The 25,826-nt window shown below is 40.0% G+C and overlaps 1 protein-coding gene across 7 annotated transcripts in view; it reads left to right on the top strand.

Annotated features, from left to right (window-relative positions):
- The window catches only part of LPAR1 (lysophosphatidic acid receptor 1), a 163,356-nt gene that overhangs the window by 98,619 nt on the left and 38,911 nt on the right, over positions 1-25,826 (top strand). For 6 of the 7 annotated variants that reach the window (XM_025282218.3, XM_044940431.2, XM_025282219.3 and 3 more), the window contains one exon: positions 3,037-3,784. In XM_025282218.3, coding sequence (XP_025138003.1) covers positions 3,037-3,784 — 748 coding nt within the window. Of the gene's footprint in view, positions 1-734; positions 941-3,036; positions 3,785-25,826 lie in introns of those variants that run through there. The other variant, XM_044940432.2, reaches the window with a different exon arrangement.

The following is a 25,826-nucleotide window of genomic DNA, read 5'->3' as shown; positions in this document are numbered from 1 at the left end:
TTGCCATGTCCTTCTCCAGGGGATCTTCCCAACCCAGGAATCGAACCCGCATCTCTTGTTTCCTGCAATGTCAGGTGGGTTCTTTACCACTACAGGAAACAGTTGTATTCATCCAAGACTGATGTTATTCTAAGAAATGGTTACAGAAGTACAGTGGAGCAAGTCGATTAAAAGATAAAGGTCTTGCTTCCTAACTTGAAATTGTAAAATTCAAGAAGGTCTGAAAATGGAAGATTTTTTTTCTTAAATAAATGGCAAAATTTGCTCTGAATGAATCAATATGAGGCTACTTATAACCTTTATTTATCAATTTTAGTGTATATACTCATATTTTAGGGCTTCCAAGGTGGCGCAAGTGGTAAAGAATTCGCCTGCCAATGCAGGAGACACAAGAGATGTGGTTCGATCCCTGTGTTGGGAAGATCCCCTGGTGTAAGAAATGGCAACCCAGTCCAATATTCTTGCCTGGAAAATTCCATGGAGAGAGGAGCCTTGCAGAATACAGTCCAGGGGGTCTCAAAGAGTCAGACATGGCTGAGTGACTAAGCACACAGCTCAACATTCATGTTTTATTTTAGAAATTAATGTGTATCATTATGGAGTGCTGCCCCAAATTTTGATGGTGCTGTTATATCAGATAAGGATTATGTCCTCTATAACTGTGCTTAAAACCAGCAAATTCGGGGGAACTTCCCTGGCAATCCAGTGACTGAGATTCTGTACTTCCATTGCAGGGGGTGCGGGTTTCATCTTTGGTTGGGGGACTACGATCGACATCTTAGTGGCCAAAAGCAAAAACAAAACCAGAAAATGTTTAAATTCTGAAGGAAACCTGACCTCAGAGTCTTCAAGAAGAGAATATGTTCCTGTGTTAGCAAAAAAAGTGGTTGAAATGATATACTGTGGAACCTGAGATGGATAAAGAAAGGGGGTAAGATAGGTAATTTACTGGGAAATAGTAGGATGCTTAAGGAAATAGATGGCTTCAAAAAACTGCTGTATCGGGGATCAAATGAGAAATTGGGAAGAATGGGAAGTGAGGGAATAGAATGTATAAATTGGAAAGAATGGGAAAAGTAATCCAAATGTAAAGAATATTGAATGTATCAATTGATTATTTCCAAAGGGAGACAGTTTTGAACAATTACAAAGTTCAGGGTATGACCAGGGGAGTGGGCAGCTGAGTTACAGGAATAGAAGGGCATGAGTGATGAGATCAAGAAACTGAGAAGCTAGAAAATTAGATGAGTTACCCAGAGTAATGGCAAGATTTGAAGTGGAATGAAACATAAATTCTCAGATCCCCAATGAGGGGTTCTCTTTGGAAGGTACATGAAATACCAAGATGTGTAAGGCAAGGTCCCCACTCTCCCTGTGGAGTGTCATCTTTTTAAGAAACAAGGTGATAAATAATTATACAGCATAGTAAGTGATGATTATAGAAGCATGATCTAAAGTCCATTAAGTATAAATGAGGAAAGAGACCCTAGATGTCTGAACAAGTCAAGAGACTAACCCTTCAAGAAGAATCTCACTTTTTTGGAGGTTTCTGTGATTGGTAAACATTTATGCACAATCCACAGATATTCAGTAGAATATTTGATCAAAACTAGTGGTTAAAACTATATTTGCTTTAAAAAATTTGTATTTGCTAGATTATTTATCAAATGCATTGCAAGATAAAAAGGTTAGTTGTGAGCTGTCTTCAAAAATTATTCTCCAATTTTAGGAGTCACAGGTAAACTTAAGTCTTTAGGTAAGTTGATTTGGTGTGTAATTTTCTAGTTTCTCCTTCATGTTACTTCTTACTCTCTAATTTTATTGTAATAGTTTTATTGACTGCCTATATCATTCTGTTACAAACCTCCTCAATACTTTTTGGATTCAATTAAGAGTTGAAGTAGTTAATAAGGAAATATATTCCAATTGAGGATGTTAAAAATAAGAAAACACATAATAAAACATTAGGACATCAGTCCTGGGTGTTCATTGGAAGGACTGATATTGAAGCTGAAACTCCAATACTTTGGCCACCTGATGCGAAGACCTGACTCATTTGAAAAGACCCTGATGGTGGGAAAGATTGAGAGCAAGAGGAGAAGGGGATGACGGAGGATGAGATGGTTGGATGGCATCACCGACACAATGGACATGGGTTTGGGTGGACTCCAGGAGTTGGTGATGGACAGGGAGGCCTGGCGTGCTGTGGTTCATGGGGTCGCAAAGATTCAGACGCGACTGAGCAACTGAACTGAACTGAATCACTCATTATCATTTTAAAAGATATACTTTAGAAAAGTGTCCAAATAGCAACTGCTCTTTGAAGGTTACACTAGTTAATATATTTCTTATGTCCTCCAAAAAGAAAAAAGTTCTCAAACATAGATGCATTGATGAATGCTATTCTGGGGTAAGTAGTTGTGGGGATAGACAGTGCTGACCACAGGAATGTTGAACAGCAAACGCTGGCTTTGGGCAAAGAAGCTTTGATGCATAGTGACCTCTTTGAAATGTTGGCACTGATAGTTCCTGTGGGGACTTAACGTTACAAGATGCCTGACACAGATTGAACATGCTATGTGAGAACAGAAATGCAGAATAATAGGGCAATAATACCCTATCTATAAACCAACTGTGTTTACAGATTCCCTAAATAACAGGTCAAAATAGATTGCACTATGATAAATATTCCAGTTGCAACACTCTTGCAAAATTCTCATCTGTCTCATGTATTTTAAGCACGATTTCTGGGTCATGTGGCTTTTCTAGTAGACTTCATTGATGTGCAACCACCAAGCACAGACCTTGTCATTTATTTAACTCCAACTCTCTTTAATCTTGAGGACAGTAACACTGTAAGAAATCTTGGGGTTTCAGCATAATCATAGAACATTACACAGAGTCAGATTTTCAGATTCTTTGCTTATGGCTTTTTGGGGGCCACATTTACCATAGAAGCCTTGCTTTATCTATACATCTTTAGATTTGGATCTGTGGTTTTTCGCTTTTTCTCATCTTTCTTCCTTTCTCTTTTAGTTCACAGCCATGAATGAGCCGCAGTGCTTCTACAATGAGTCCATTGCCTTCTTTTATAACCGGAGTGGAAAGTATCTTGCCACAGAATGGAACACAGTCAGCAAGCTGGTGATGGGGCTTGGAATCACCGTCTGTATCTTCATCATGTTGGCCAACCTCCTGGTCATGGTGGCGATCTATGTCAACCGCCGCTTCCACTTTCCTATTTATTATCTTATGGCGAATCTGGCTGCTGCGGACTTCTTTGCTGGGTTGGCCTACTTCTACCTAATGTTCAACACAGGGCCCAATACTCGGAGACTGACTGTCAGCACGTGGCTCCTGCGTCAGGGCCTCATTGACACCAGCCTGACGGCTTCCGTGGCCAACCTCCTGGCCATTGCAATTGAGAGGCACATTACAGTTTTCCGTATGCAGCTCCACACGCGGATGAGCAATCGGCGAGTGGTGGTGGTGATTGTGGTCATCTGGACCATGGCCATTGTTATGGGGGCTATACCCAGTGTGGGTTGGAACTGCATCTGTGATATTGAAAATTGTTCCAACATGGCACCCCTCTACAGTGACTCTTACTTGGTCTTCTGGGCCATTTTCAACTTGGTGACCTTTGTTGTCATGGTGGTTCTCTATGCTCATATCTTTGGCTATGTTCGCCAGAGGACTATGAGGATGTCTCGGCATAGTTCTGGACCCCGACGGAATCGGGATACCATGATGAGTCTTCTGAAGACCGTGGTCATTGTGCTTGGTGAGTTACCGTAAACAAACCAGATCAGTTTATGGTTGTGATAAAAACAACAGTGTGAACATCCATGAGGTGTGAGCATTCCATGCAGGAATTACAAGGGGACCAGGCATCTTTATAGCAAATGTTTATGATAAAGTCAGCATCCCAGTCTTCCTAGAATTACAGAATTGGTCTCAGGGAAGTAATGTCTTAGTGATGTGATACAAATGATGATGATGGGGAAGATCTTATTAACAAGTTTGGCTATCAAGTATTGACAAACACCTGCTTTTGAAAGGTTTTATTACAACCCAAATTATGGAACTTTTGTCTATCGTCTGTTTATTACAAATTCCCAGAAAGATTTTTAGTTTCTTATGAATATTCTTTCATATATAGTCATTTTTATGAGTCTATTTCCTAATAAAACACCTTTCACATTCAGTCATTGCTACTGCATGCATATAGGTAAGTATACCAAGATTTTTATATATTTATTGCACAAAATTGTTTAGAATTAATGCCATCTGTGACAGTCATCTTTATGAAAACTAATTTTTTTCCCATTAATTGTCTGTTTTTCATTGTTATTGTTTAGTTGCTAAGTCATGTCCGACTCTTTGCGACCCCATGAACTGCAGCATGCCAGGCTTCCCTGTCCTTCACTATCTATCTCCCAGGGTCTGCTCAAACTCATGTCCATTGAGCCTGTTTTTAGTGGTGAAAGTTAATTCATCTTTCAAGGTGAAAAACAAGGTTTTATTCTTTTATGTGATGTATACTGGAATAATTTTTGTCTTTAAATAACTATTATTTTTCCTGGATGAAAAATTCATGGTTAGTGATCCACAGGAATATATTTATTCATTTATGTTTTCAGAAAAGAGTTAAAGAACACCTCATAACTTCCAGGCCTTGTGTTGACTCCTGGAAATGTGTCTATGAAGAAACACACAGAATATTTCTTTTGGAACTTGGGGAGCCTATTTTAAAAGTTCATCCACTAAGCATTTTAAATAATTACCCTCTGTAATTACATTTTCTCCATAGACTGTATTCAAGTTGCTGTTTCATCACATTAAAATTTTTTTTTTAAATATTAAGCATTTCATCTTTCTCCATGAAAATTCAGTGGCAAGTTCCTCTATTGCCCTTTATTCCAGTTTGTAAAGCAGGGTTGAGTGGATGGAACCTGGGATTATGTGGATCCTCTGAAATGCTGGGAGCTATGTTAATTTTAGCTATGGGAAAGAGAGCCCTAATTATGGCTCCCAGGATAAAGACCAGGTCTTGGGATTGTCGACACAAGTAAAGGCCCGACACTATGACTAACTGGCACACGTAGGTGGTACACATGACCTACCGAGGCCCCCGTCACCTCGGATGTGAGATTATCCATCAAACAAAGTTCAGTTGAAGTACAAAAATGGTTTCCATCTATGTTTAATTATCAACAAAAGCCTGTGCTTTCCTGTGCTACAGATATACATTCTCCATGGTAGGGATGAAACATGTCTTTATTTACCATAGATGGTGTTTTATTATTATTATTATTAAATAACATGAAATATTTCACTTCTGTATTGACTCAGGTATTCGTTTACTGCTGATCTGAGTGTTGGTTGAAACTTTTCATATGCATGCACTTTTTCTACTATTATCTCAAGTACTGCTCATAGTTCATAGAACGACCAACAGAAAATAACTCCTGAACTTGGACTATGAACCTGCCAAGTTCTTGCTTTAATTTTGACCTTTGTATAATGCCTAGCATTTTCCAGTGTGTAATATGCTCAATGATGCATATAAAGTTAACTTTTGGGCCTGATTGGGTGATTTTGCAGGTTAAATGAGAACTACTTTGAGGATTTATGAAGCAGCAGTTTCAGGGCACAATGGTCCTAAGTGGCCCTTCTGCCCCACCGCACCAACCCCTAATGTGAAAGTAACAGATACCACGCTACCCTCTAAGGTTAAACTGGTGAACTCAACAAAGATTGAATATATGTGGCTGCCTCTGAAATAAGTGGCACTATTTCTATAGGTGTATGATGGAGGGAGTTTTAGAACATGGAAAATGTCAATCAGGGTGATAGGTGAAGAAATTTGGTGAGACAAGATAATGTATGGGATTGTAGTAGAAGAAGGAGAAATTTGAAAAGTGGACTTTAGACTTCTGGAGAAAAGGGGCAAGAATGGGAGAATAGGTAAGTCATAACCCTAAACATTCTGGGGTTTTTATCAATGTGGTGCCTGGATCCCATTCACACAACATACTCCCCTGCTTGAATTTTATGTAGTCATGATTGGCAAGAGATGAGTTGGTCTGTAGGAACAAAACTTCTAGTCTACTTGAAGCTCTTCTCATTGTAAATTAGGTTATTGACAATCAGGTATCTTTGTAGTACACGTTTGGGTTTTTAATATGTCTTCTCTGCCAAATTGTCAACTTTGCAACTTTGGGCAGGGATTGTAATGATGTGTTATCCACTTTCTCCACATTTCCTCTTGTAGGATCTGGTGCAAAGTAGGTGCTTGTCAAGTAACTGTTGAATAAATGAATGTGGTGACAAAACCAAATTTCTGAGCCTTCAAAACTGAGGACCAGAAGAAGCCAGAGTGAATGTACTAAGTGATGCCCTTTGTTCAGTTGTGTGGCAGAAGCCAAGACTGGTTACATCCCTGTCACAATTTATGCCTTCCCATCAAATATTTACTACAGCTAGGAAAGTGACCACAGTGGCTGCTCAATAAATAATGCTTACCTTATTCATTTATTCTGGTGATGACTATGGTTTGATTTAACTGTGTCAAACCTTTGGTTTGTATTTCACCATGTCAGAGTGACCTCTGGCTTTTAGACTTATTCAGTTCAATAAACCAATGTTTATTGGTTATTTATCCTTCAGTTAAAAGGATTTGTTGGTCGACAAGTCAAATTTCTAGGAGTCAACATAAAATAAAAGGGTCTTTGAGATTTATGATGGCAATACCAGGAGCAGTTTTGAAGCACAAGGTTGTGTATAAGCTGCTCTTGAGTGAGTATAGGATCTTAATAGTTTCATTTGTAAAACACATAGACCATTTAAATCGGGTGCCAAGCTATACTGTGCCTTAGAAATGACTTTTTGTAAAGAGCATCCCTCAGAGTTTTCCCGGTACCATTATCTTATTTGTTAGCTTCATTTTCCAGACGTGAAAACCGAGGCACAGGGACATTAGGTAATTTGCCCAAGGTCACACAGCTCCTTAAGTACAGGGACTAGGATATTTTCAGGCAGTCTGTTTCCAGAGCCCACGTGTTTTTCACCTCCATTCTATTCCTGCCTCTGTAATACCAACAACTCCTGGAACATGCTAGATGGCGATACAAGGCTTGAGCAGCACTGTGCAGGTAAATTGAAACATTGTAATCCCGTTTGTTTCTCTTGATACTGCCTAGTTGCCTGTGCTCTATGTCCTGGGTAGAAGAAAACTTTCAGGGAGCATGCCTTTCCTCCTTTTTCTTCTGATGATGATGCTTACGACTCTCATCTCATAGGCTCTTTTTCATTGTTTGGTGTTGGAGCGCCAGGCACTGACTGCTTCTGATTGAGGGAGTGTTTAGTTCAAGGTGTAGTTAACGTGAAGGTTCATTGTCCTAGCATGAGGTCATGTTATCCTTTCCCCAGGCTTGAATTCTCCCCACTTGACATTTTACCAAGAATTCCTTTTGAGTCTGTTCCACAGTTGATTCAGAATGGCAGTCAAGTTCTTCCTTATTTGACCACAGTCTATCTTGAGTTATAAGTCCTTGCCTTTCTTGCTGTGTTCTTTGTGATGGGGACACGTCTGTTGGGGATAATTAGAGAAGAGGGAAACCAGGATTTGGAAAGAGAAAATAATGGTTATGGTGTAGAGGTTTTTGCATTGTAATCGTGGGAGAGAGTGAGGAACATAAAGCAAAATAAATCCAGGTGGAGCCTGTCTCTTCAGGGAAGAAGAGAGAGACACTGTTTTTCTAGTTGGATCCCTTCTGGCTTGAAATGATCACCACTGAAGCTAGACGACTGCTTATTACTGATGTACCCTGTGCCTTACACCAAGGAGAGCACATTGTTTTCTTGTTACTGTGATGAAAGATAATTCAGCAAATACCTTATAAGCAAATCATTATGTACTTCTGTGTTCAATTTAATTCAACAAACATATTGTTGAGTTGTTAAATATGTACTAAGGGATAAAAAGATGAATAAGGTAAACACCATTTTTAAAAAATTGAGACAGCATTGGTTTATAATATTATGTAAGTTTCATGTGTACAACAGTATATTTCTACAGCATGCTCACTTCCAAACTTTTAGTTTCCATCTATCACCATACTTTTGATCTCTCTCATCCATTTCACCCTCCTCCCTAATCCTTCCCCTCTGGTAACCATTACTTTAATTCCACAATAAGTGAAATCATATATTTGTCTCTCTCTGGCTTACTCCACTTAGAATAATACACTCAAAGGTCCATCCATGTTGTAAATGACAAAATTTCATCTTTTTTATAGCTGAGTAGGAAAATTCTGAAAGAGATGGGAATACCAGACCACCTGACCTGCCTCTTGAGAAACCTGTATGCAGGCCAGGAAGCAAAAGTTAGATCTGGACATGGAACAACAGACTGGTTCCAAATAGGAAAAGGATTACGTCAAGGCTGTATATTGTCACCCTGCTTATTTAACTTATATGCAGAGTACATCATGAGAAACGCTAGGCTGGAAGAAGCACAAGCTAGAATCAAGATTGCCGGGAGAAGTATCAATAACCTTAGATATGCAGATGACACCACCCTTATGGCAGAAAATGAAGAGGAACTTAAAAAGCCTCTTGATGAAAGTGAAAGTGGAGAGTGAAAAAGTTGGCTTAAAGCTCAACATTCACAAAACGAAGATCATGGCATCTGGTCCCATCACTTCATGGGAAATAGATGGGGAAACAGTGGAAACAGTGTCAGACTTTATTTTTTTGGGCTCCAAAATCACTGCAGATGGTGACTGCAGCCATGAAATTAAAAGACGCTTAACTCCTTGGAAGGAAAGTTATGACCAACCTAGATAGCATATTCAAAAGCAGAGACATCACTTTGCCAACAAAGGTCTGTCTAGTTGAGGCTATGGTTTTTCCCGTGGTCATGTATGGATGCGAGAGTTGTACTGTGAAGAAAGCTGAGCCCTGAAGAATTGGTGCTTTTGAACTGTGGTGTTGGAGAAGACTCTTGAGAGTCCCTTGGACTGCAAGGAGATCCAACCAATCCATTCTAAAGGAGATCAGCCCTGGGGTTTCTTTGGAAGGAATGCTGTTAAAGCTGAGAAACTCCAGTACTTTGGCCACCTCATGCGAAGAGTTGACTCATTGGAAAAGACTCTGATGCTGGGAGGGATTGGGGGCAGGAGGAGAAGGGGATGACAGAAGATGAGATGGCTGGATGGCATTACTGACTTGATGGACGTGAGTCTCAGTGAACTCCAGGAGTTGGTGATGGACAGGGAGGCCTGATGTGCTGCGATTCATGGGGTTGCAAATAGTCGGACACGACTGAGCGACTGAACTGAACTGAACTGAGTATTCCATTGTGTCTGATACTACATCTTCTTTATCCAGTCATCTGTTGATGGGCACTTGGATTGTTTTCATATCTTGGCTATGTAAATAATGTTGTATTGAACATAGAGGTATATATATCTTTTAAAATTAGTGTCTTTTTATTCTTTGGATAAATACCCCAGAGTTGGATAACTGCATCATATGGTATTATACTTTTAATTTTTTGAGGAATCTCCACACTGTTTTTCATAGTGACTGTACCAATTTCCATTCCCACCAACAGTGTAGGAGAGTTCCCTTTTCTCCACATCTTCTCCAATACTTGTTATTTCTTTCTTTTTGATAATAGTCACTCTAACAGGCAAGAGGTAATATCTTATTGTGGTTTTGATTTGCATTTCTCTAATAATTAGTGATCTGAACATCTTTTCATGTGTCTGTTGACTATCTGTCTTCTGGAAGAATGTCTGTTCAGCTCTTCTGCCCATTTTTAAATCAGACTTTGTTGTTGTTGAGTTGTGTGAGTATTTTTTATATATTTTGGGTATTCACTCCTTATCAGATTTATAATTTGCAAGTATCTTCTACCATTCAGTAAAATGTTTTCACCCCTGTTGGCTCAGAGGGTTAAGTGTCTATCTGTAATGCAGGAGACCCAGGTTCGATCCCTGGATCAGGAAGATCCCCTGGAGAAGGAAATGGCAACCCACTCCAGTATTCTTGCCTGGAGAATCCCATGGATGGAGGAACCTGGAAGGCTACAGTCTCCGGGGTCGCAAAGAGTCGGACATGACTGAGCGACTTCACTTTCTTTCTTTTTCTTTCTACCATTCAGTAGGTTGTCTTTTTGTATTGTTGATGGTTTCCTTTGCTGCGCAGAAGCATTTTAGTTTAATGTAGTCCTCCTTTTTAGTTTGATGTAATCCTACTTGTTTATTTTTGCTTTTATAATACATTCTTTACTGAGCTTACAGTGTATTAGAGGAGACTAAGAAAGAGTTGCAAAAGCAGTGGGACCCACATGCTAGTTGATATCTGGGCAGAGTGGAGGGAAAGGAGGGCTCCCAGAGGAGGCAGCGTTGAATTCAATCTTGATGTATGTGGAGGAGTTTGTCTTCCTATAAGGTGGGGGTCGAGGAGAAGCTCAGCAAAAACTCCCCTCTGGGAAACTGGAAGTAGTTGGGTGTGATTACCATGTGGTGGGTATACTGGATAGATTTTTGACTCAGAGTCAGCATAACATACTAAGGAGTTTGAGTTTCAGCCTTTAGGTGCTCAGAGGCACTGCAGGAGCCCCTGAGATAAAGAATACCAGTTCTTTGTAGGGGTAACCATATAATTTATCGTCCAAACTGTGACCCTTTTGGTAGTGAGAAGAGGCAGTAACTGGGACACCGGGACAACAGGCAGAAACCGAGACTAGTCTGGTCAAGCCAGACTACGGTGGCCCTCTTTCCAGACCGTGCTTTCTGTTTGTTTATATTCCTTTTAGGTTTTCTTTTGGCTTTTTAAATGTAGAGCTTGACAGTGGACTTGTTCCACTGTGTAAGGATAGTAAAGAACAACTTCTTTTTTTTTTTTCTTTTTTAATATAGCAAGGACTGTCCAGATTTAGAATTAAGACTGAGTGACTTCACTTTCACTTTTCACGTTCATGCATTGGAGAAGGAAATGGCAACCCACTCCAGTGCTCTTGCCTGGAGAATCCCAGGAATGGGGGAGCCTGGTGGGCTGCCGTCTATGGGGTCACACAGAGTTGGACACAACCGAAGCGACTTAGCAGCAGCAGCAGCAGAGTTGAAAACAAAAATCACACTATGTCTTTTAAAAAATCACACTATCCAACTTCCTAATCTTACAAATAAAGAGACTGAAGCTCCCAAGTTAATTGAGAAATTTAAGTCTGTGTTAGCTGGTGGCTCAAACCAAGAAGTGGGCTCACTCCCAGTTAGGTGCTGTTCCCCCTGCCGAGGCCTCCAGCTTGTTCAGTTCCACCCACACTTTCCATCATTTTCTTGCTTGTGAACATCAGCATGTATTTATGTGGCTACCCAGGGTTAGGTGTAAACAGTGTGGCTATAAAGGTACCTGGAACCCACAGAAAGGGTCCTCTTGAATTTGGCTTTATTATAAACAACTGGTGATCTCTGAAATGAAGTGTTAACAAGAGTCATTGGAAACTGAATTACCGGCACATCATATAGTTTTTACACATATTACCCTCCTGTTTGCTTTATTAAGGAGAGCATTGTATTAGTTTCTCATTTATCTTGGTTTTTATTGTTTATATTTTCCCGTGTGTGTATGTGTTTCCCCACTTACATTCATTGAGGTAGGATGCCTCTGGAATCTAATCCTGACTCTTGTTATTAACTGTCTGGGTGATTCTGGGCAGGTCACTTTCTGCAGGATGGAGTTGGCTGATTTGATTTCCAAGGTTATTTAGAGTTCTACTTAGAAATATACATTCAAATGATAAGGACATAACTCCTGTGGATCAGCCATGTAGAATTTTCTATTGGAAAACACAGAGCTAGAATTAATATAAAAGCAAGGAATTATGACTTTTCTTCATATCAGCTTTAGAGTAATTAGCTTTAGGTATACTCTGCCCCATTAAAGGGGATGGTACGCCTATAGGGGAGAGGCTCAAAGAAATGATTTTTTAAAACACGACTCTGCAGTAGAGAACTGTGCAGCAAGAAGGGAAGGTTTCCCAGTTAGTCCTGTCAGGGAAGGGACTGGACACAGGAGCCTCTTATTCCCTGGCCACAGGTGACGTACTGCACATCCTGTTGCTCTGAAGAGGAACTAGAGCTACCCTGAGTCTCCTCAGGTCCCTGGGTGTCCCTGTTAAGGCCCCTTTGAGGAAGGGCCTGGGAGGCCATTCATGAGAGCCTCCGTTGTTGGTTCAGCCATGGGCTGGTTGGCACCATGGGTGTGGTCAGGAGAGAGTCCCCGCAGAAGCCCCACAGCGCTGCCCAGACCCCAAATCCTGGGCCCGGTCAAACACAAAAACAACTTTCAAATACCAGCTCTTTGTACCCTTTTGTTGCCCAAATCCATTCAAATATTTTTACTCATAAGAAACTTTTAAAACAGAAACAGAAAACAAAAATACCGCATGAACCTAACAGAGTTCCTTCTGAGATGTGGACACAGCAGGCAGAACATGAAGCTCTGTCTTATTTTAGGTTTGATGAGAGTGATTCAGACCACATCTGGCTGAGATGCCTGTCAGTCCAGAATGAAGGTTACCCAGTCATTTGTCCTTATCCTTAAAGGTCATAAAAGATGCAAAGGTTTCCTGAAGAAATTGTGGTAGCCCCTGGGAATCACTGTTGCTTAGGGCTTGAGAGCTTTGTTTTGGAATAAAATAGGCCAGAGTTTAGAATTTGAATCCCCACTCCTCACTTTTTAGTTTCATGGCCTTGAGAAAATGACTGAACTCTGAGCCTCAGTTTCAGAATTAATTAACATAGGGGTAGTAGGACCTTTCTGTAATTAAGTGACCATGAGCACTAGAATGAGAATTTCTATAAAGAACACCTAGCACAGGATCTGGCTAATGTACAGCACTATATCGTCATTACCATGAGGTCTTGTCTGCATGTGTATTTTCTGCCCCTGTCCCCGCCCTGCCATTTCCCTCTTCTTTCTGATGTTCCCCTCTCATCTACACACCAGCATACATACAATACTGGATTTGGTGGCTGTGATGGTGCTTCATTTCTAAGACATGGTATAAGGATATTGTTATGGTTTAGCAACTGTTAGCTCTAATAACAGACTGTAAATTTTATTCTAAGTGGCCTTTGCTTTTCCAAAGATACATCTGTACTTCAGAGTTGCCTGCATCTTATTTGTTGAGCCTCAGGCCCTATGTATGAAAAGTCCTGCTAGCCCCAGAATAAATGACAGTTTTCCCCTGGTAACCCTCTGGATATCTCCAGATTAAATAGTGTTGACTATTAAAATGAGTTTTTAAATAGAATAGGCCATTTTGTCAACATCTCTTAAGAAGGTTTATCAGCTCCTTCCAGTGGACCTGTCATGCTCAGGGCACAGCTGGCCACCATGCATCGTTTAGGGCCCTGTTCTGTTTTCTTCTGATCCACAATGAAAGACCGTGTCTGACATAAATGAAAGAAATGGCGAGTGGACAGGGTCATGAGTCCTTATTGCTGTTCCCCAACTTAACGTGTGACCACTTTCGATTCCTTTAGTCTGGGTCCCATGACTGTCCACCTAGAAAGGAAAAGATATTTATCTCCCCTTCTAATCTCCCACTGCTGCTTCATCTGTTTCTGGAATATTGTTATGGGAATTCAGTGATCGCAAGGCTTTATCTTATTTCCCATCTCTGGAACAGGGCCCAGCACTTGGAAAAGTCTAAATATTTATTGAATGAATAAATGAACTATATCTTTTTTTCTGGGTGGAGTTTTATAGGTTCCCTAGTAACAATAGAATCATACCTGTGTTGCTTGAAAGTGAAAGTATTAGTCACTCAGTCGTGTCCTACTCTTTGTGACCCCATGGACATCTGCCAGGATCCTCTGTCCATGGTATTCTCTAGGCAAGGATACGGAGTGGGTTACCATTCACTTCTCCAAAGGATCTTCCCCACCCAGGGATCGAACCTGGGTCTCCTGCACTGCCTTACCGTCTGAGCCACCAGGGAAGCCCATTGCTTGAAATTCAATGGAATTTAATACTGAGTCTCATTGAAAAGAATATTTGTTAAAAGATAGTTATAATTAGGCAGTTCCACATCCTGCCTGTCCACGACATTTCTTTAGGTTAAGTTCTAGTATGAGCTTGTAAATAATAGTTTATTTTGTTAATAAACGTGTATGAAATGTCTATTTGGGTCTTTGTTAAGTAGTAGGGATGCAGAGGTCAATGAAAATATGGATTCTGTTCTCAAGGAACCCTCATTATTTAGAAGCTCATAATAGATAATTTAAATAAATAAAGACAATATGATTTGGTAAATAAAATATGAAAAGTGCTATGGGAGTGCTGATGTCTCATTAGGCAAAATCAGGAAACTTTATGATGAAGGGGTTAGAGGAGTAACATCTTTGGTGATGTTATTCATGTTCTCCATGTGAACCCAGCAAAGGAATTACTTCTATTAGGTATTCTGTGCACTCTGAATTGAATTAAGTGTTGTTACTTCCCTATATTGCAATTATTACGTTGCTTAGATATGGAAATAACCCCTGTTCAGCTTTGTGGGAGGGAAAGCTTGTTTGATTTTAAGACATTGTGCTTATAATTTTATTCCCTGCATCTTCCACTATATGATTCATTTTTTGAGTTGACTGTAGTTAATCAGATTCACATTAAATTGATTATGAAGTAAATGAGTTTGAATGGTTACTAACCTATAAGGAAAGGGCTATTTTTGTGTGTACAAATTAACAATTTGTGTAAAGTAAGAAGGGCTCTGTAGTGACATGTATGTTTTAGGACTTGAAAGGTCATTGCCCGGAGATGTGGACACCTACCTTTACGATAAGTGTAGGGATGAAGATTGCCAAATTTAGCAAATAAAAATAATTGCACGGGCATAGTTATACTAACAAAGATTCACTGTTTGTCTGAAATTCATTTGGCATTGTGTATGTTATCTGGCAATCCCGATACACACAGCATTCAATGGGAAATAAAGTGTTTAAGATGGCAATCAACCCTCTATACATAGGTTTGTGGGTTTTGGGGGTTTTTTTTGCTTTGTACTACAGGTTTACCTGTACCCTGGAGGTCAGTTTAAGTACGCAGGGATTTCACTTATTTAATATTTCTGATTTTTGAGTTGTCTGGAAATAAAGGGACGTATCTGGTTTATAGAATCTCATACTTGTTTCTCTGAAATTATGTTTACGAAAAGGTAACGTATACCTCCAGTTCAAAACAAAACTCGTCTCTCCTTTTACATATACTTTGTCGTATTCTTTGAAAAAATACTTTAACAGTGTGTTTTTCCATAGAAATAACCTTTTTTTTCTTGTGTCTATACCTTTGATTTTTTTTTCTTTAAGCCCTAAGCTAGAGCCTTATGCTCCAAGAAGCTACTTTTTATTCATGTATTTTAGTGAAGATGATACTGTCTAGACTAAGTGTGGTCATGGCTTTACTTAAACCCTGGCTGGTCTTCTCCACCCATAGAGGAGTTATTATAATGATCCAAAGCAAATACGAAGTTCTAAGAGGGTGACAGAGCAATAACAGGGTCTTTTTGAAGAAGTGGGATTTAGTCTGGCATCGGGAGACTGGAAATTCATGGCTTCACCTATTTATCCTGCCCAAGTAGACTTTTTGTTGACACAAAGAGCGCTGCATTTTAAGTAGGGTTTTCCATGAGTTCATTCTAAATGGGTATTTCTCCACTTCAGAAAGCTTCTCTTCATGTGGCAGTCAGGGATTCGTTTGCTTGAGTTATTTTCCTTTCTCAGGGGAGGCAGGGAGAGAGAAGACAGTCGCTCAGGAGTCCAGCCTTTTAGGACCTGCCCAGGAAACTGACAAGGTGGAAAGCTGACAAGCGTTTGTGTTTGCTGCGGCCAGCGAGTGATTCACCCATGATTTGCTGAAGGGATTTGCTTTGCTAACCTTGCTGAGCACGTGATACCCAGGAATGCTCCTTTGTGTAATTGCCCCAGATCCAGAGGAGAAGCCTAGCCATAAATCGAAGCGCTGGAATCTGAGTTTCTGAACGAAAACAGGGGAGGCCTGTATTTGGACATCCTGCAAAGGCCATATATAATGATCAAATAAACAAGAGTTGTAGAGATTAGAGCACTAGCTTTATTTAATTTGGCAAATTCTTATATCTTGGGAAAAATGAAGATGTTTTCATTAAAAAACACTATTTCTAAGCCCCTTGCTAACTCTAACATACTCTAATGTATCTACAAATACTAAATGTCATATACATCAAATTAGAATACTAAGTCTTACTCTAGTATAGACACTTACATTGCTGTGCTAAGATAGTAAGGTTGATATAATTTCATAATGAAATTTCTTAATATTTTAGTTTAATCTGAATTGGTTCTACAGCTTTTAAGGCCAGAAATCTATCACTAAAGCATACATACATTTGAAAGACATGAGAAGCAGGAACAGAATAAAATTGAAAATAGAATTTGAAAATGCATTCATTTATATATCTTGATTTGTCTCTAGTGTATCGAATAGTATGTGATTCACTGCTGTTATATTACAATGTGATGTATGGTCAATGTACTGTCCCTTTGCAACTGTTGGTTTACAGATTAATAATGCTGTGTGTAGCTTTATTTCTAGGTAGCTTTACCCATTGTTTTGATCCAGTCTTGACATTTTCATCCTATCTTTGTGACTATAGATATTTAAATCAGACTTAGAGTGACATTCAATTTTGATTGAGAAAATATTTTCTAGAGCATATATTAGTCTGTTAATCCCTTCAACAATTTAATATATAGCACAGTAAAACATTTCTAGTTTGTTACATTTTTCCAGATTTAGTTTAACTGAAGTTTTCATGAGAAATGTTTTTGTATAGATTGTAGAATGAAAACTTACCCATTGGTTTTGGGGGAACAAACCAGATTATAACAAACTTCCTACCATTGTGAGTTTTCATTCTTCTTCTCACATTTACTTTTCTTTGGCATTATTTTACAGCTAAGTTTTATTTTTAAAAAATTGATATTTTTTGGTTTTAAGATGTAATAGATTTTGTGTAGTTTGGCTGTTCATTTTATTTTTAATTAACTTTTATACCAATTTAAGTTTTTCAAAGGTCAATATTTATAGTTTTGACAGTTTCTAAAAAAAATAGAGATAATAATAATGGTTAACATTTGAGTGCTTACTAGTCATTGACTCATTAAGTCCAACTCAGTTCAGTTTAGGCGCTCAGTCGTATCCGACTCTTTGCGACCCCATGGACTACAGCATGCCAGGCCTCCCTGTCCATTACCAACTCCCAGAGTTTACTCAAACTCATGTCCATTGAGTCAGTGATGCCATCCAACCATCTCATCCTCGGTCGTCCCCTTTTCCTCCTGCCCCCAATCTTTCCCAGCATCAGGGCCTTTTCAAATTAGTCAGTTCTTCACATCAGGTGGCCAAAGTATTGGAGTTTTAGCTTCATCATCAGTCCTTCCAATGAATATTCAGGACTGATTTCCTTTAGGATGGACTGGTTGGATCTCCTTGCAGTCCAAGGGACTCTCAAGAGTCTTTTCCAACACCACAGTTCAAAAGCATCAATTCTTCAGTGCCTAGCTTTCTTTATAGTCCAACTCTCACATCCATATATGACTACTGGAAAAGCCATAGCTTTGACTAGATGGGCCTTTGTTGGCAAAGTAATGTCTGCTTTTTAATATGCTGTCTAGGTTGGTCTAACTTTTCTTCCAAGGAGCAAGCATCTTTTAATTTCATGGCTGCAGTCACCATCTGCAGTGATTTTGGAGCCCCCCCAAATAAAGCCTATCACTGTTTCCACTGTTTGCCCATCTATTTGCCATGAAGTGATGGGACCAGATGCCATGATCTTAGTTTTCTGAATGTTGAGTTTTAAGCCAACTTTTTCACTCTTTCACTATCATCAAGAGGCTCTTCAGTTCTTCTTCACTTTCTGCTATAAGTGTGGTGTCATCTGCATATCTGAAGTTATTGGTATTTCTCCCAGAAATCTTGATTCCAGCTTGTGCTTCTTCCAGCCCAGCGTTTCTCATGATGTACTCTGGATATAAGTTAAATAAGCAGGGTGACAATATACAGCCTTGACGTAATCCTTTTCCTATTTGGAACCCGTCTGTTGTTCCATGTCCAGTTCTAACTGTGGCTTCCTGACCTGCACACAGGTTTCTTAAGAGGCAGGTCAGGTGGTCTACTTTGCCTCAAATCTATATTATATAAAAATTTAAGGAAGCATCTTAAACTCTGAATTTCTGTTCCCTCTTACCCCAGATACAGATACTATATTGTTTGATAATCTTATATGATAGTGCCTATGGAAGTGTCACATAAATGTTAGCTATGAATGTTTTTGCAGCTGCTGCTTCTAGAGCACTAATGAAGAAAAATAAAAGTTTGGACTGCTAAGCATGAAATGTGATGGAGTGTGGTTGGAAAGGCATTAACTATATTCTTACTCTAGATTTGCCACTCACTGATTGGTGTGACTTTGGGCAACCTACTTAACCTTTATGACAGTTTCTTCATCTGTTCCATGAAGGGCTCTGCTACATCTGTGTTTCTCCAGGTGTGGCCAAGGACCACCTGCATCTGAATCACCTGGGTTGCTTATGTGCTGGTTCTTGGACCTGAAGCATAATCTTTGTGTTGGTTTCCAGGCATCCATAGTTCAGTCATGAGTGAGTGAAATGGAACTCCCTCTGTGGTGTCTGACTCTTTGTGACCCCACATACTGTAGCCTGCAAGGCTTCTCTGTCCATGGAACTCTCCAGGCAAGAATACTAGAGTGGATTGCCGTTTCCTTCTTCAGGGGATCTTCCAACCCAGGGGTCAAACCTGGAGCTCCCGCATTGCAGGCAGATTCTTTACCATCTGAGCTACCAGAGAAGCCCCTGGCATTGAATCTGTCTATTCTCATTTCTAAGCTCTGTTTTTCACATTTCTACCAAAATGAACACATGCTTGGTATCATTTAAATAGTGAGGACCTGTGATCACCCTCACACACAAGTGTCTGTACACCTGCCTTATAAGAGGATGAAGAGAAAAGGTAAAGGAAGGTGGAGGTAGGAGGAAAACACAGTGCTGCTGCTGCTGCTGCTGCTGCTGCTAAGTCGCTTCAGTTGTGTCTGACTCTGTGCAACCCCATAGACGGCAGCCCACCTGGCTCTGCTGTCCCTGGGATTCTCCAGGCAAGAACACTGGAGTGGGTTGCCATTTCCTTCTCCAATGCATGAAAGTGAAAAGTGAAAGGGAGGTGGCTCAGTCGTGTCCGACTCTTAGCGACCCCATGGACTGCAGCCCACCAGGCTCCTCCGTCCATGGGATTTTCCAGGCAAGAGACTGGAGTGGGGTGCCACTGCCTTCTCCAAACACAGTACTAGTAAGGTAAAATTCTTGGCTCTTGAAGAGCTTATTATTAAAGACAATTGATGTTTTACACTGAATAGACTTTCCTCTTGACGTTACTGAGCTGTTTCCCATTGATGATTGGGGAGAGCATTACTTACCACTCTCCCCTGAACTGGGGACATTTCTGTGAGTTAGTAGGTGTTAATGTGCTTAGAAAATGCTTGCTGGCACATGTTACAGTGAACATAAAGATCTCATGCCTTACCTGTTGTTCTGCTTTCATCAAAGTGCCACCTTTGACCAGTAGCCATTGGTCTTTTGAAATTGTTTTCCTGGAATGGTCATCCTTTGGTGCCATTTGCCCTGTTTTATAGACATAAATAATCACTAGTGGCATTTCCCCACTGTCTGCCCATAGAAATGAAACTGAGTATCCTATATGGGAACTCAACCCATTACTGTGGTTTGTTTATTCATCCATCCATTCATCTCTTAATTGCTCATTTAACCAATGAATCTATATAGAATCCTGGTGTGGGGTGAGACTATAAATTATGGCATCAGAGCCTCTTCCAAAGCCAGGGTTGGCTTGTCTGTACAGTAGTAATGATATGTGGTCTTTCAGCAGGGAACATTCTTATCTCCCAAGAGGACATATAGATGGACTGTTATATAAATTGAGCCAAAATCTGGTAAAAAGCTATATTTTAGGGTGCCACCCACTATATCTAGTTCTTTTTCCTTTGGTTCCATAAAGAACACTGTATCTATGTGCAAACCAGTTCAGTTCAAGTGACATCCATTGCCTCTTATGTGTTGGGATAACAAATACCAAAATGTATAATCCTTACTCATTTACAAGTATGACTAAATTACAAGGCAGAACGGGAATAAGGCTTAAGACAGATACAGTTACAAAGCAAATATGACCCAGCCATCCTAAAGCATGAAATCTGATAGGAAAGATGCCACATGTATGTAGATGATTATTATAAAAGGCAAGAGATGACAAAAATACCCCAAAAATAAGTTTGAATAAAGCTTTTTGGCAATGTAGAGTAGAGAGAATCCCATCAGTAGTATAATCAGGAAAACTATGTAAATGAGTTTTGAGTTGAGTGTTGAATCGTGGATGATGTTCGAGGAGTGAGGTGATCTGTTAGACTGCATTTACCGTCTTAAGTGAGCTTCCCTGGTGGCTCAGACGATAAAGAATCTGCCTGCAATGCAGGAGACCTGGGTTTCAATCCTTGGGTCAGGAAGATCCGCTGGAAAAGGGAATGGCTACGCTCCGCAATATTCATGCCTGGAGAATTCCATAGACAGAGGAGCCTGGCAGGCTACCGTGCATAGGGTTGCAAAGAGTTGGAGGCGACTAACACTTTCACTTTTCACCCTCTTTCTAAATCCTGTTTTAATAATAATTTTGTTTACCATAGTAATACATTTATTAAGGGGGAAAGTGGCAAAATTAAGAACTTTAAGTAATAAAAATTAAGAAAATTTAGAATTCTAAACTATTCAGAGAACCAAAATATTAAAATGAATATGCTGTTTCTTTCCAGTCCTTTGTTCTGATGAATACTGTACAATTGGAATCATATGGTACATACTCTTTGTTGTATGATTTTTAAAAGTAGTGTGCATGTTACCATGCCAACAAGTAATCTTTGAAAGAATGAGTTTTCTTCACAAATTTCAGTACATCTAAATGTTATAATCATTGGGTATTTAGGTTTTCTTCTCTTTCTCTGCTATTTCAAATAACATTGAGATAAATATTATCTAATACAAATTTCTGCTTTCTTCACTGAGACTCTGCAATTTAATGTTCTCTAGAAAGTTTGTACCAATTTATGCTTTTTAACACAAGGGGATAAGACTATCTTGTTACATTCATGCCAATATTGGGTGACTTTTTTTCCTCTCTTAATGGTGTCATATTTTTACCATTGACAGTGTTTCTATTTGTGAGGCTGGATATTAACAAACCTCTAAAAGAGATGGAAGCTTTTTCTGGGACTTAGAAACTAAGAATAAACAAAAATAGAAATGCCTTTGCTGCTTCTGCTGCTAAGTTGCTTCAGTTGTGTCCGACTCTGTGTGACCCCATAGACAGCAGCCCACCGGCTCCCCCGTCCCTGGGATTCTCCAGGCAAGAACACGGGAGTGGGTTGCCATTTCCTTCTCCAATGCATGCATGCATGCTAAGTCGCTTCAGCCATGTCTGACTCTGTGCAACCCTATGGACAGCAGCCACCAGGCTCCTCTGTCTGCAGGATTCTCCAGGCAAGAATACTGGAGTGGGTTGCCATTTTCTTCTCCAAGAAATGCTTTTAGCTCCATTTAAATATATGCACTACTTTGAAGTACTTTATCCTATGTAAAAGTCTAAAACGGATTTATTTCTTTAGAGACCTAAAGGCCTGACAGCTGAACAGTATAGCACAGGGGATAACAAGTGTTATCTCTGAGGTGCACTGCCTGGGTTCTAATCCTGACCCTCTTTGTACCAGCAGAGTTCACTTAAACAACCTACTCAGTTGCTCCAAGTTTTCATTTCCTTGTCTGTACGACGAGAGGCAGGGCAGAAACAGTAAAACCTCAAAAAAATTAAGTAAGATTATTATATAAGACGCCAGGCGTGTAAGGACTTGGTAGATACTATTATGAAATACATAACATGGTGTTTTCATTGAATATTGCTGTGTTGAAACCTAAAGTCCCTGGATTAATCCTCACGTTGTAAATCTTCATTCTGATGTGAGAAGAAGGGGCAGCCCAGAAGGATCAAGACCCATCATGCTTTCGGGATTCAGGGGGACAGGTTTTCCTTGTCAAAGGATCCCGAAGGACTCTGCAGACAGAAACACAACTTTCTTCTGAGCTCCCCCACGTTTCTGTCTTCCCTGCACCACTCTAATCCCTATTGCAGATGCTCCCATAATCCCTCAGTGCCCTTCTCGTCTCAGTTATTTTTTCATAGTGCTTTTAGGCCGAAAGAAGTACATTTATTAAGTGGTTTAATCAACTTAATAAGTAGGTAGGTCCTGATGAATGAGTAGCCATTTCATAAACCAAAGCAAAAACACATACTCTGAAAGGATGAAAATCATTTTTTGTTAATTCTTAACAGCAGTGACTGAGAGATGTGAGTGCTTTGTTGGGCACTGTGCAGCTTATTAGAACCTGATTGGTACTGGCCGCTGCCATCCTCATTTCTTGTTCCACACTGAGTTTTGGGCAATACTTGATTTTTAACAGCACACAAACTGCCGAGACACGATGTCACAGAAAGGAATGCAATGCCATCTAATGCTGAAACTGTGAACTACTTCAAGCCAGTGGTTCACATGGTTTCTGACTCTCTATATCTATCTATCTATCTATAAAGGGGAGGGAAACAGTGACATTTGACATATTTCTGTATCTATCTGTCTGCCTGGCTGTCTACCTGGCTGTGTTCTTCTAAATCAACTGGAACCCTAAGGTGCCTCTGGGCACAGTTTGGGAACCAGTGTGTGTTAGTCTGATGTGCGTTAGCCGCTCAGTCGTGTCCAACTCTTTGTGACCCCACGGATTATAGCCCACCAGGCTCCTCTCTCTGTGGAATTCTCCAGGCCAGAATACCAAAATGGGTTGCCCTTTCCTTCTCCAGGACATCTTCCCAACCCAGGGATCGAACCCAGGTCCCCTGTGTTGCAGATAGATAGTTTACCGCCTGAGCTACTAGGGAAGCCCAGAGCCCTGCTGTATTCCTACTTTCTGGATTTACTTCAGTTTTATTTTGTTTTGTTTTGGCTACTCACTTTCTCTTGTTCTCTGGTTCCTGCTTCTGTTTGGTTTTTGGTTCTAGCTGTCCCATTTCCTTCCTGTTTGCCCAGAGCCTCTCTCCACCTAGTCTCCATCAGGCAGCAGCAGTCTCTGGAGCTACTTGCGAACCTTTACAGTCTTAGAGGTAGCCTGGGCAATCCTCATGTGGTTTTGTTCTGGCTGTGGACCAGTCACGGTGCTTGCGATCTTACGGGACTCCTTCATTTCACAATTTCAGGGAGCTTCTTTCCTCCACAGGCCATACAAGTGGAGGGCCAGTGTTGGGTTGTGTCTTTGGGTGTCCCTCTGTGGCCATCTCCCTGTGGTGTGGGTGGGCACACTGTCCTACCCAGACCTCCCAATTCTTATAGCAACAAAGACCTGGCCAGGCCACATCTCATTGTCCCTGTTCTCGGCATGTCAATCCAGAAAACGCATCTGACGCGAATGAGTGGTTAACTGTGGTCTCTGGATTAGACCTCCTGCTTTTGTATTCTAGGTTACCACTTACTGCTCAATTTCCTGAAACTTTAGATTCCTCGTCTGTAAAATGGAGATTAATAATAGGACTTACTTTGTATGAAAAATGAGGAAATGAAGTAAAGTAAGATCTGGTGCCTCTTAGCACCATGCTTGACCTTAATAAGTGTTATTAAAGCACTTAATAAATGTTAACTGTTACTATTTTTTTTTCTGACAGTAACTATAAAATTTACTTTCAAGTATTCTGACTTTTGTTAGGAATAAAGAAACAAGCCATTCATTTTTAAAATTTAATATCTTTTTACCAGTCAATGAAAGGGAAGTCAATATTAAAATGAAAAAATAATCTTACACTCACATTTTATTTATATAATTAAAGTACGCTAAATAGTAAAGATTTTCATGACATAATAGGTTTATACTTTATGCATTTGACATTTTGCCAGTTTTAGAAATGATAAAACTGAGGCTCAAGAGATTATGTGAATTGCTGAAGATAATCCAACATTTGCTGGAACCCACACCCAAACTCCAGATTTGTAATTTTAGTGCCAGTGCTCCTTACTTTATTGTTTCCTTTAATATTTAAAATGTTAAAAGCCAGAGAGGAAGGAAGGAAGGAAAGGGAAACAAAGAAAAAGAAAGACTGTTATTCTCTCTGATTTTTCTAAGCAATGAAAATTTGCTGTTTTTGCTGTTTCTAGTACATTCATTACAGTAGTTTTAATTTAGTGTAGAAGAATCACAAGTTTGAGGGAAAAAAATATTGCCAGTGCTTCATTAGAAACAAATCTGAGAAATTTATAAAGATGGTAACAATGACCCTGTATGCGAGACAGCAACAGAGACACAGATGTACCCTGTATGCGAGACAGCAACAGAGACACAGATGTATAGAACAGTCTTTTGGACTCTGTGGGAGAAGGCGAGGGTGGGATGATTTGCGAGAATAGCGTTGAAACGTATATTATCTTATGTGAAACAGATCACCAGGTTTGATGCATGAGACAGGGTGCTCAGGGCTGGTGCACTGGGATGATCCTGAGGGATGGGATGGGGAGGGAGGTGGGAGGGGAGTTCAGTATGGGAAACAGATATACACCCGTGGCTGATTCATGTCAATGTATGGCAAAAACCACTACAATATTGTAAAGTAATTAGCTTCCAATTAAAAAAAAAAAAAGAAAGAATTCCGAGAGAGACGGTGCCTTGTGGTCTTAGTCAGACTACATGTCAAAAACATTGTATTCATCTCTCAAAAATACAAGGCAAGCATTTTTAAAGTTTAATATCCAACTGACAGAAAAGTGCTTCAGAAAGACAAGCTGTCCCTTCCCCCATTCTCCCTTTACCCCAGTGTTCACTTGCCTAACCCTTCACCCTCGCTATAGCCGTTGCCGCCTAGCCACTTTCTGGGCACAGTGGCGTGGAAATACATCATCACTGTATAATTTTACACACAACAGAGAGAACATGCTATTATGGAACCAAATCTTAGCTGAATAGCCTGGCCTTAGACTGTATTTTCATCTCAGTGTAAAAATGGAAATGAAACCTTGGCTTCCTTGCAGGTCTGGAGGGAGTTTGCTGGCCCGTACTTAATGTCGTTTTCAAACCCAAATAGAAGGTGAAGGGAGAACCAGTGGTCTTGTAGCTTCGAGGTGGAAGGCATTGAATCCCGTGTGCTGAGTCATTGTAACAATGTAAAGATGTAGCTTGATTCCCTCTTGGCTTCTTAGAAGATTATGGAAGTCACAGGCTAGCAAGCTAAACATTTCCTGACCTACCGGAGACAAGGCTCTTTGGGCAGGCAAGCAATGAACCCTCACAGGGACAGCATCTGTGGTCCTCCAGCCTAGCGTCATGGGCTTTGTAGCAGAAGCTTTAAGTATCTGGAATGTTTAATGTGGGAGAGCTTGGCTAAGTAGAATATGAACATATAAGAAAAGAGTCTGATATCAGTTGTACTTCAAAAAGAGTTTTAAAAATATAAACATTAAGGCTACAAAGAAAGAATATAAATGCTAAAAACCTAGAAACTCACAAAGATTCTGAAGTTTCCATTCTGCTTTTTTCCTGTTAGCATCATGAGGCAATTCTCATGCAAATTGACTGTTTAGATGTTGTGTTAGTTTTCTG

The sequence above is a fragment of the Bubalus bubalis genome, chromosome 3 (assembly GCF_019923935.1).
Source record: "Bubalus bubalis isolate 160015118507 breed Murrah chromosome 3, NDDB_SH_1, whole genome shotgun sequence".
Taxonomy (NCBI): domain Eukaryota; kingdom Metazoa; phylum Chordata; class Mammalia; order Artiodactyla; family Bovidae; genus Bubalus; species Bubalus bubalis.
Note: the sequence above shows the minus strand (reverse complement) of the source record. Positions and strands in the feature narration are given on the sequence as shown.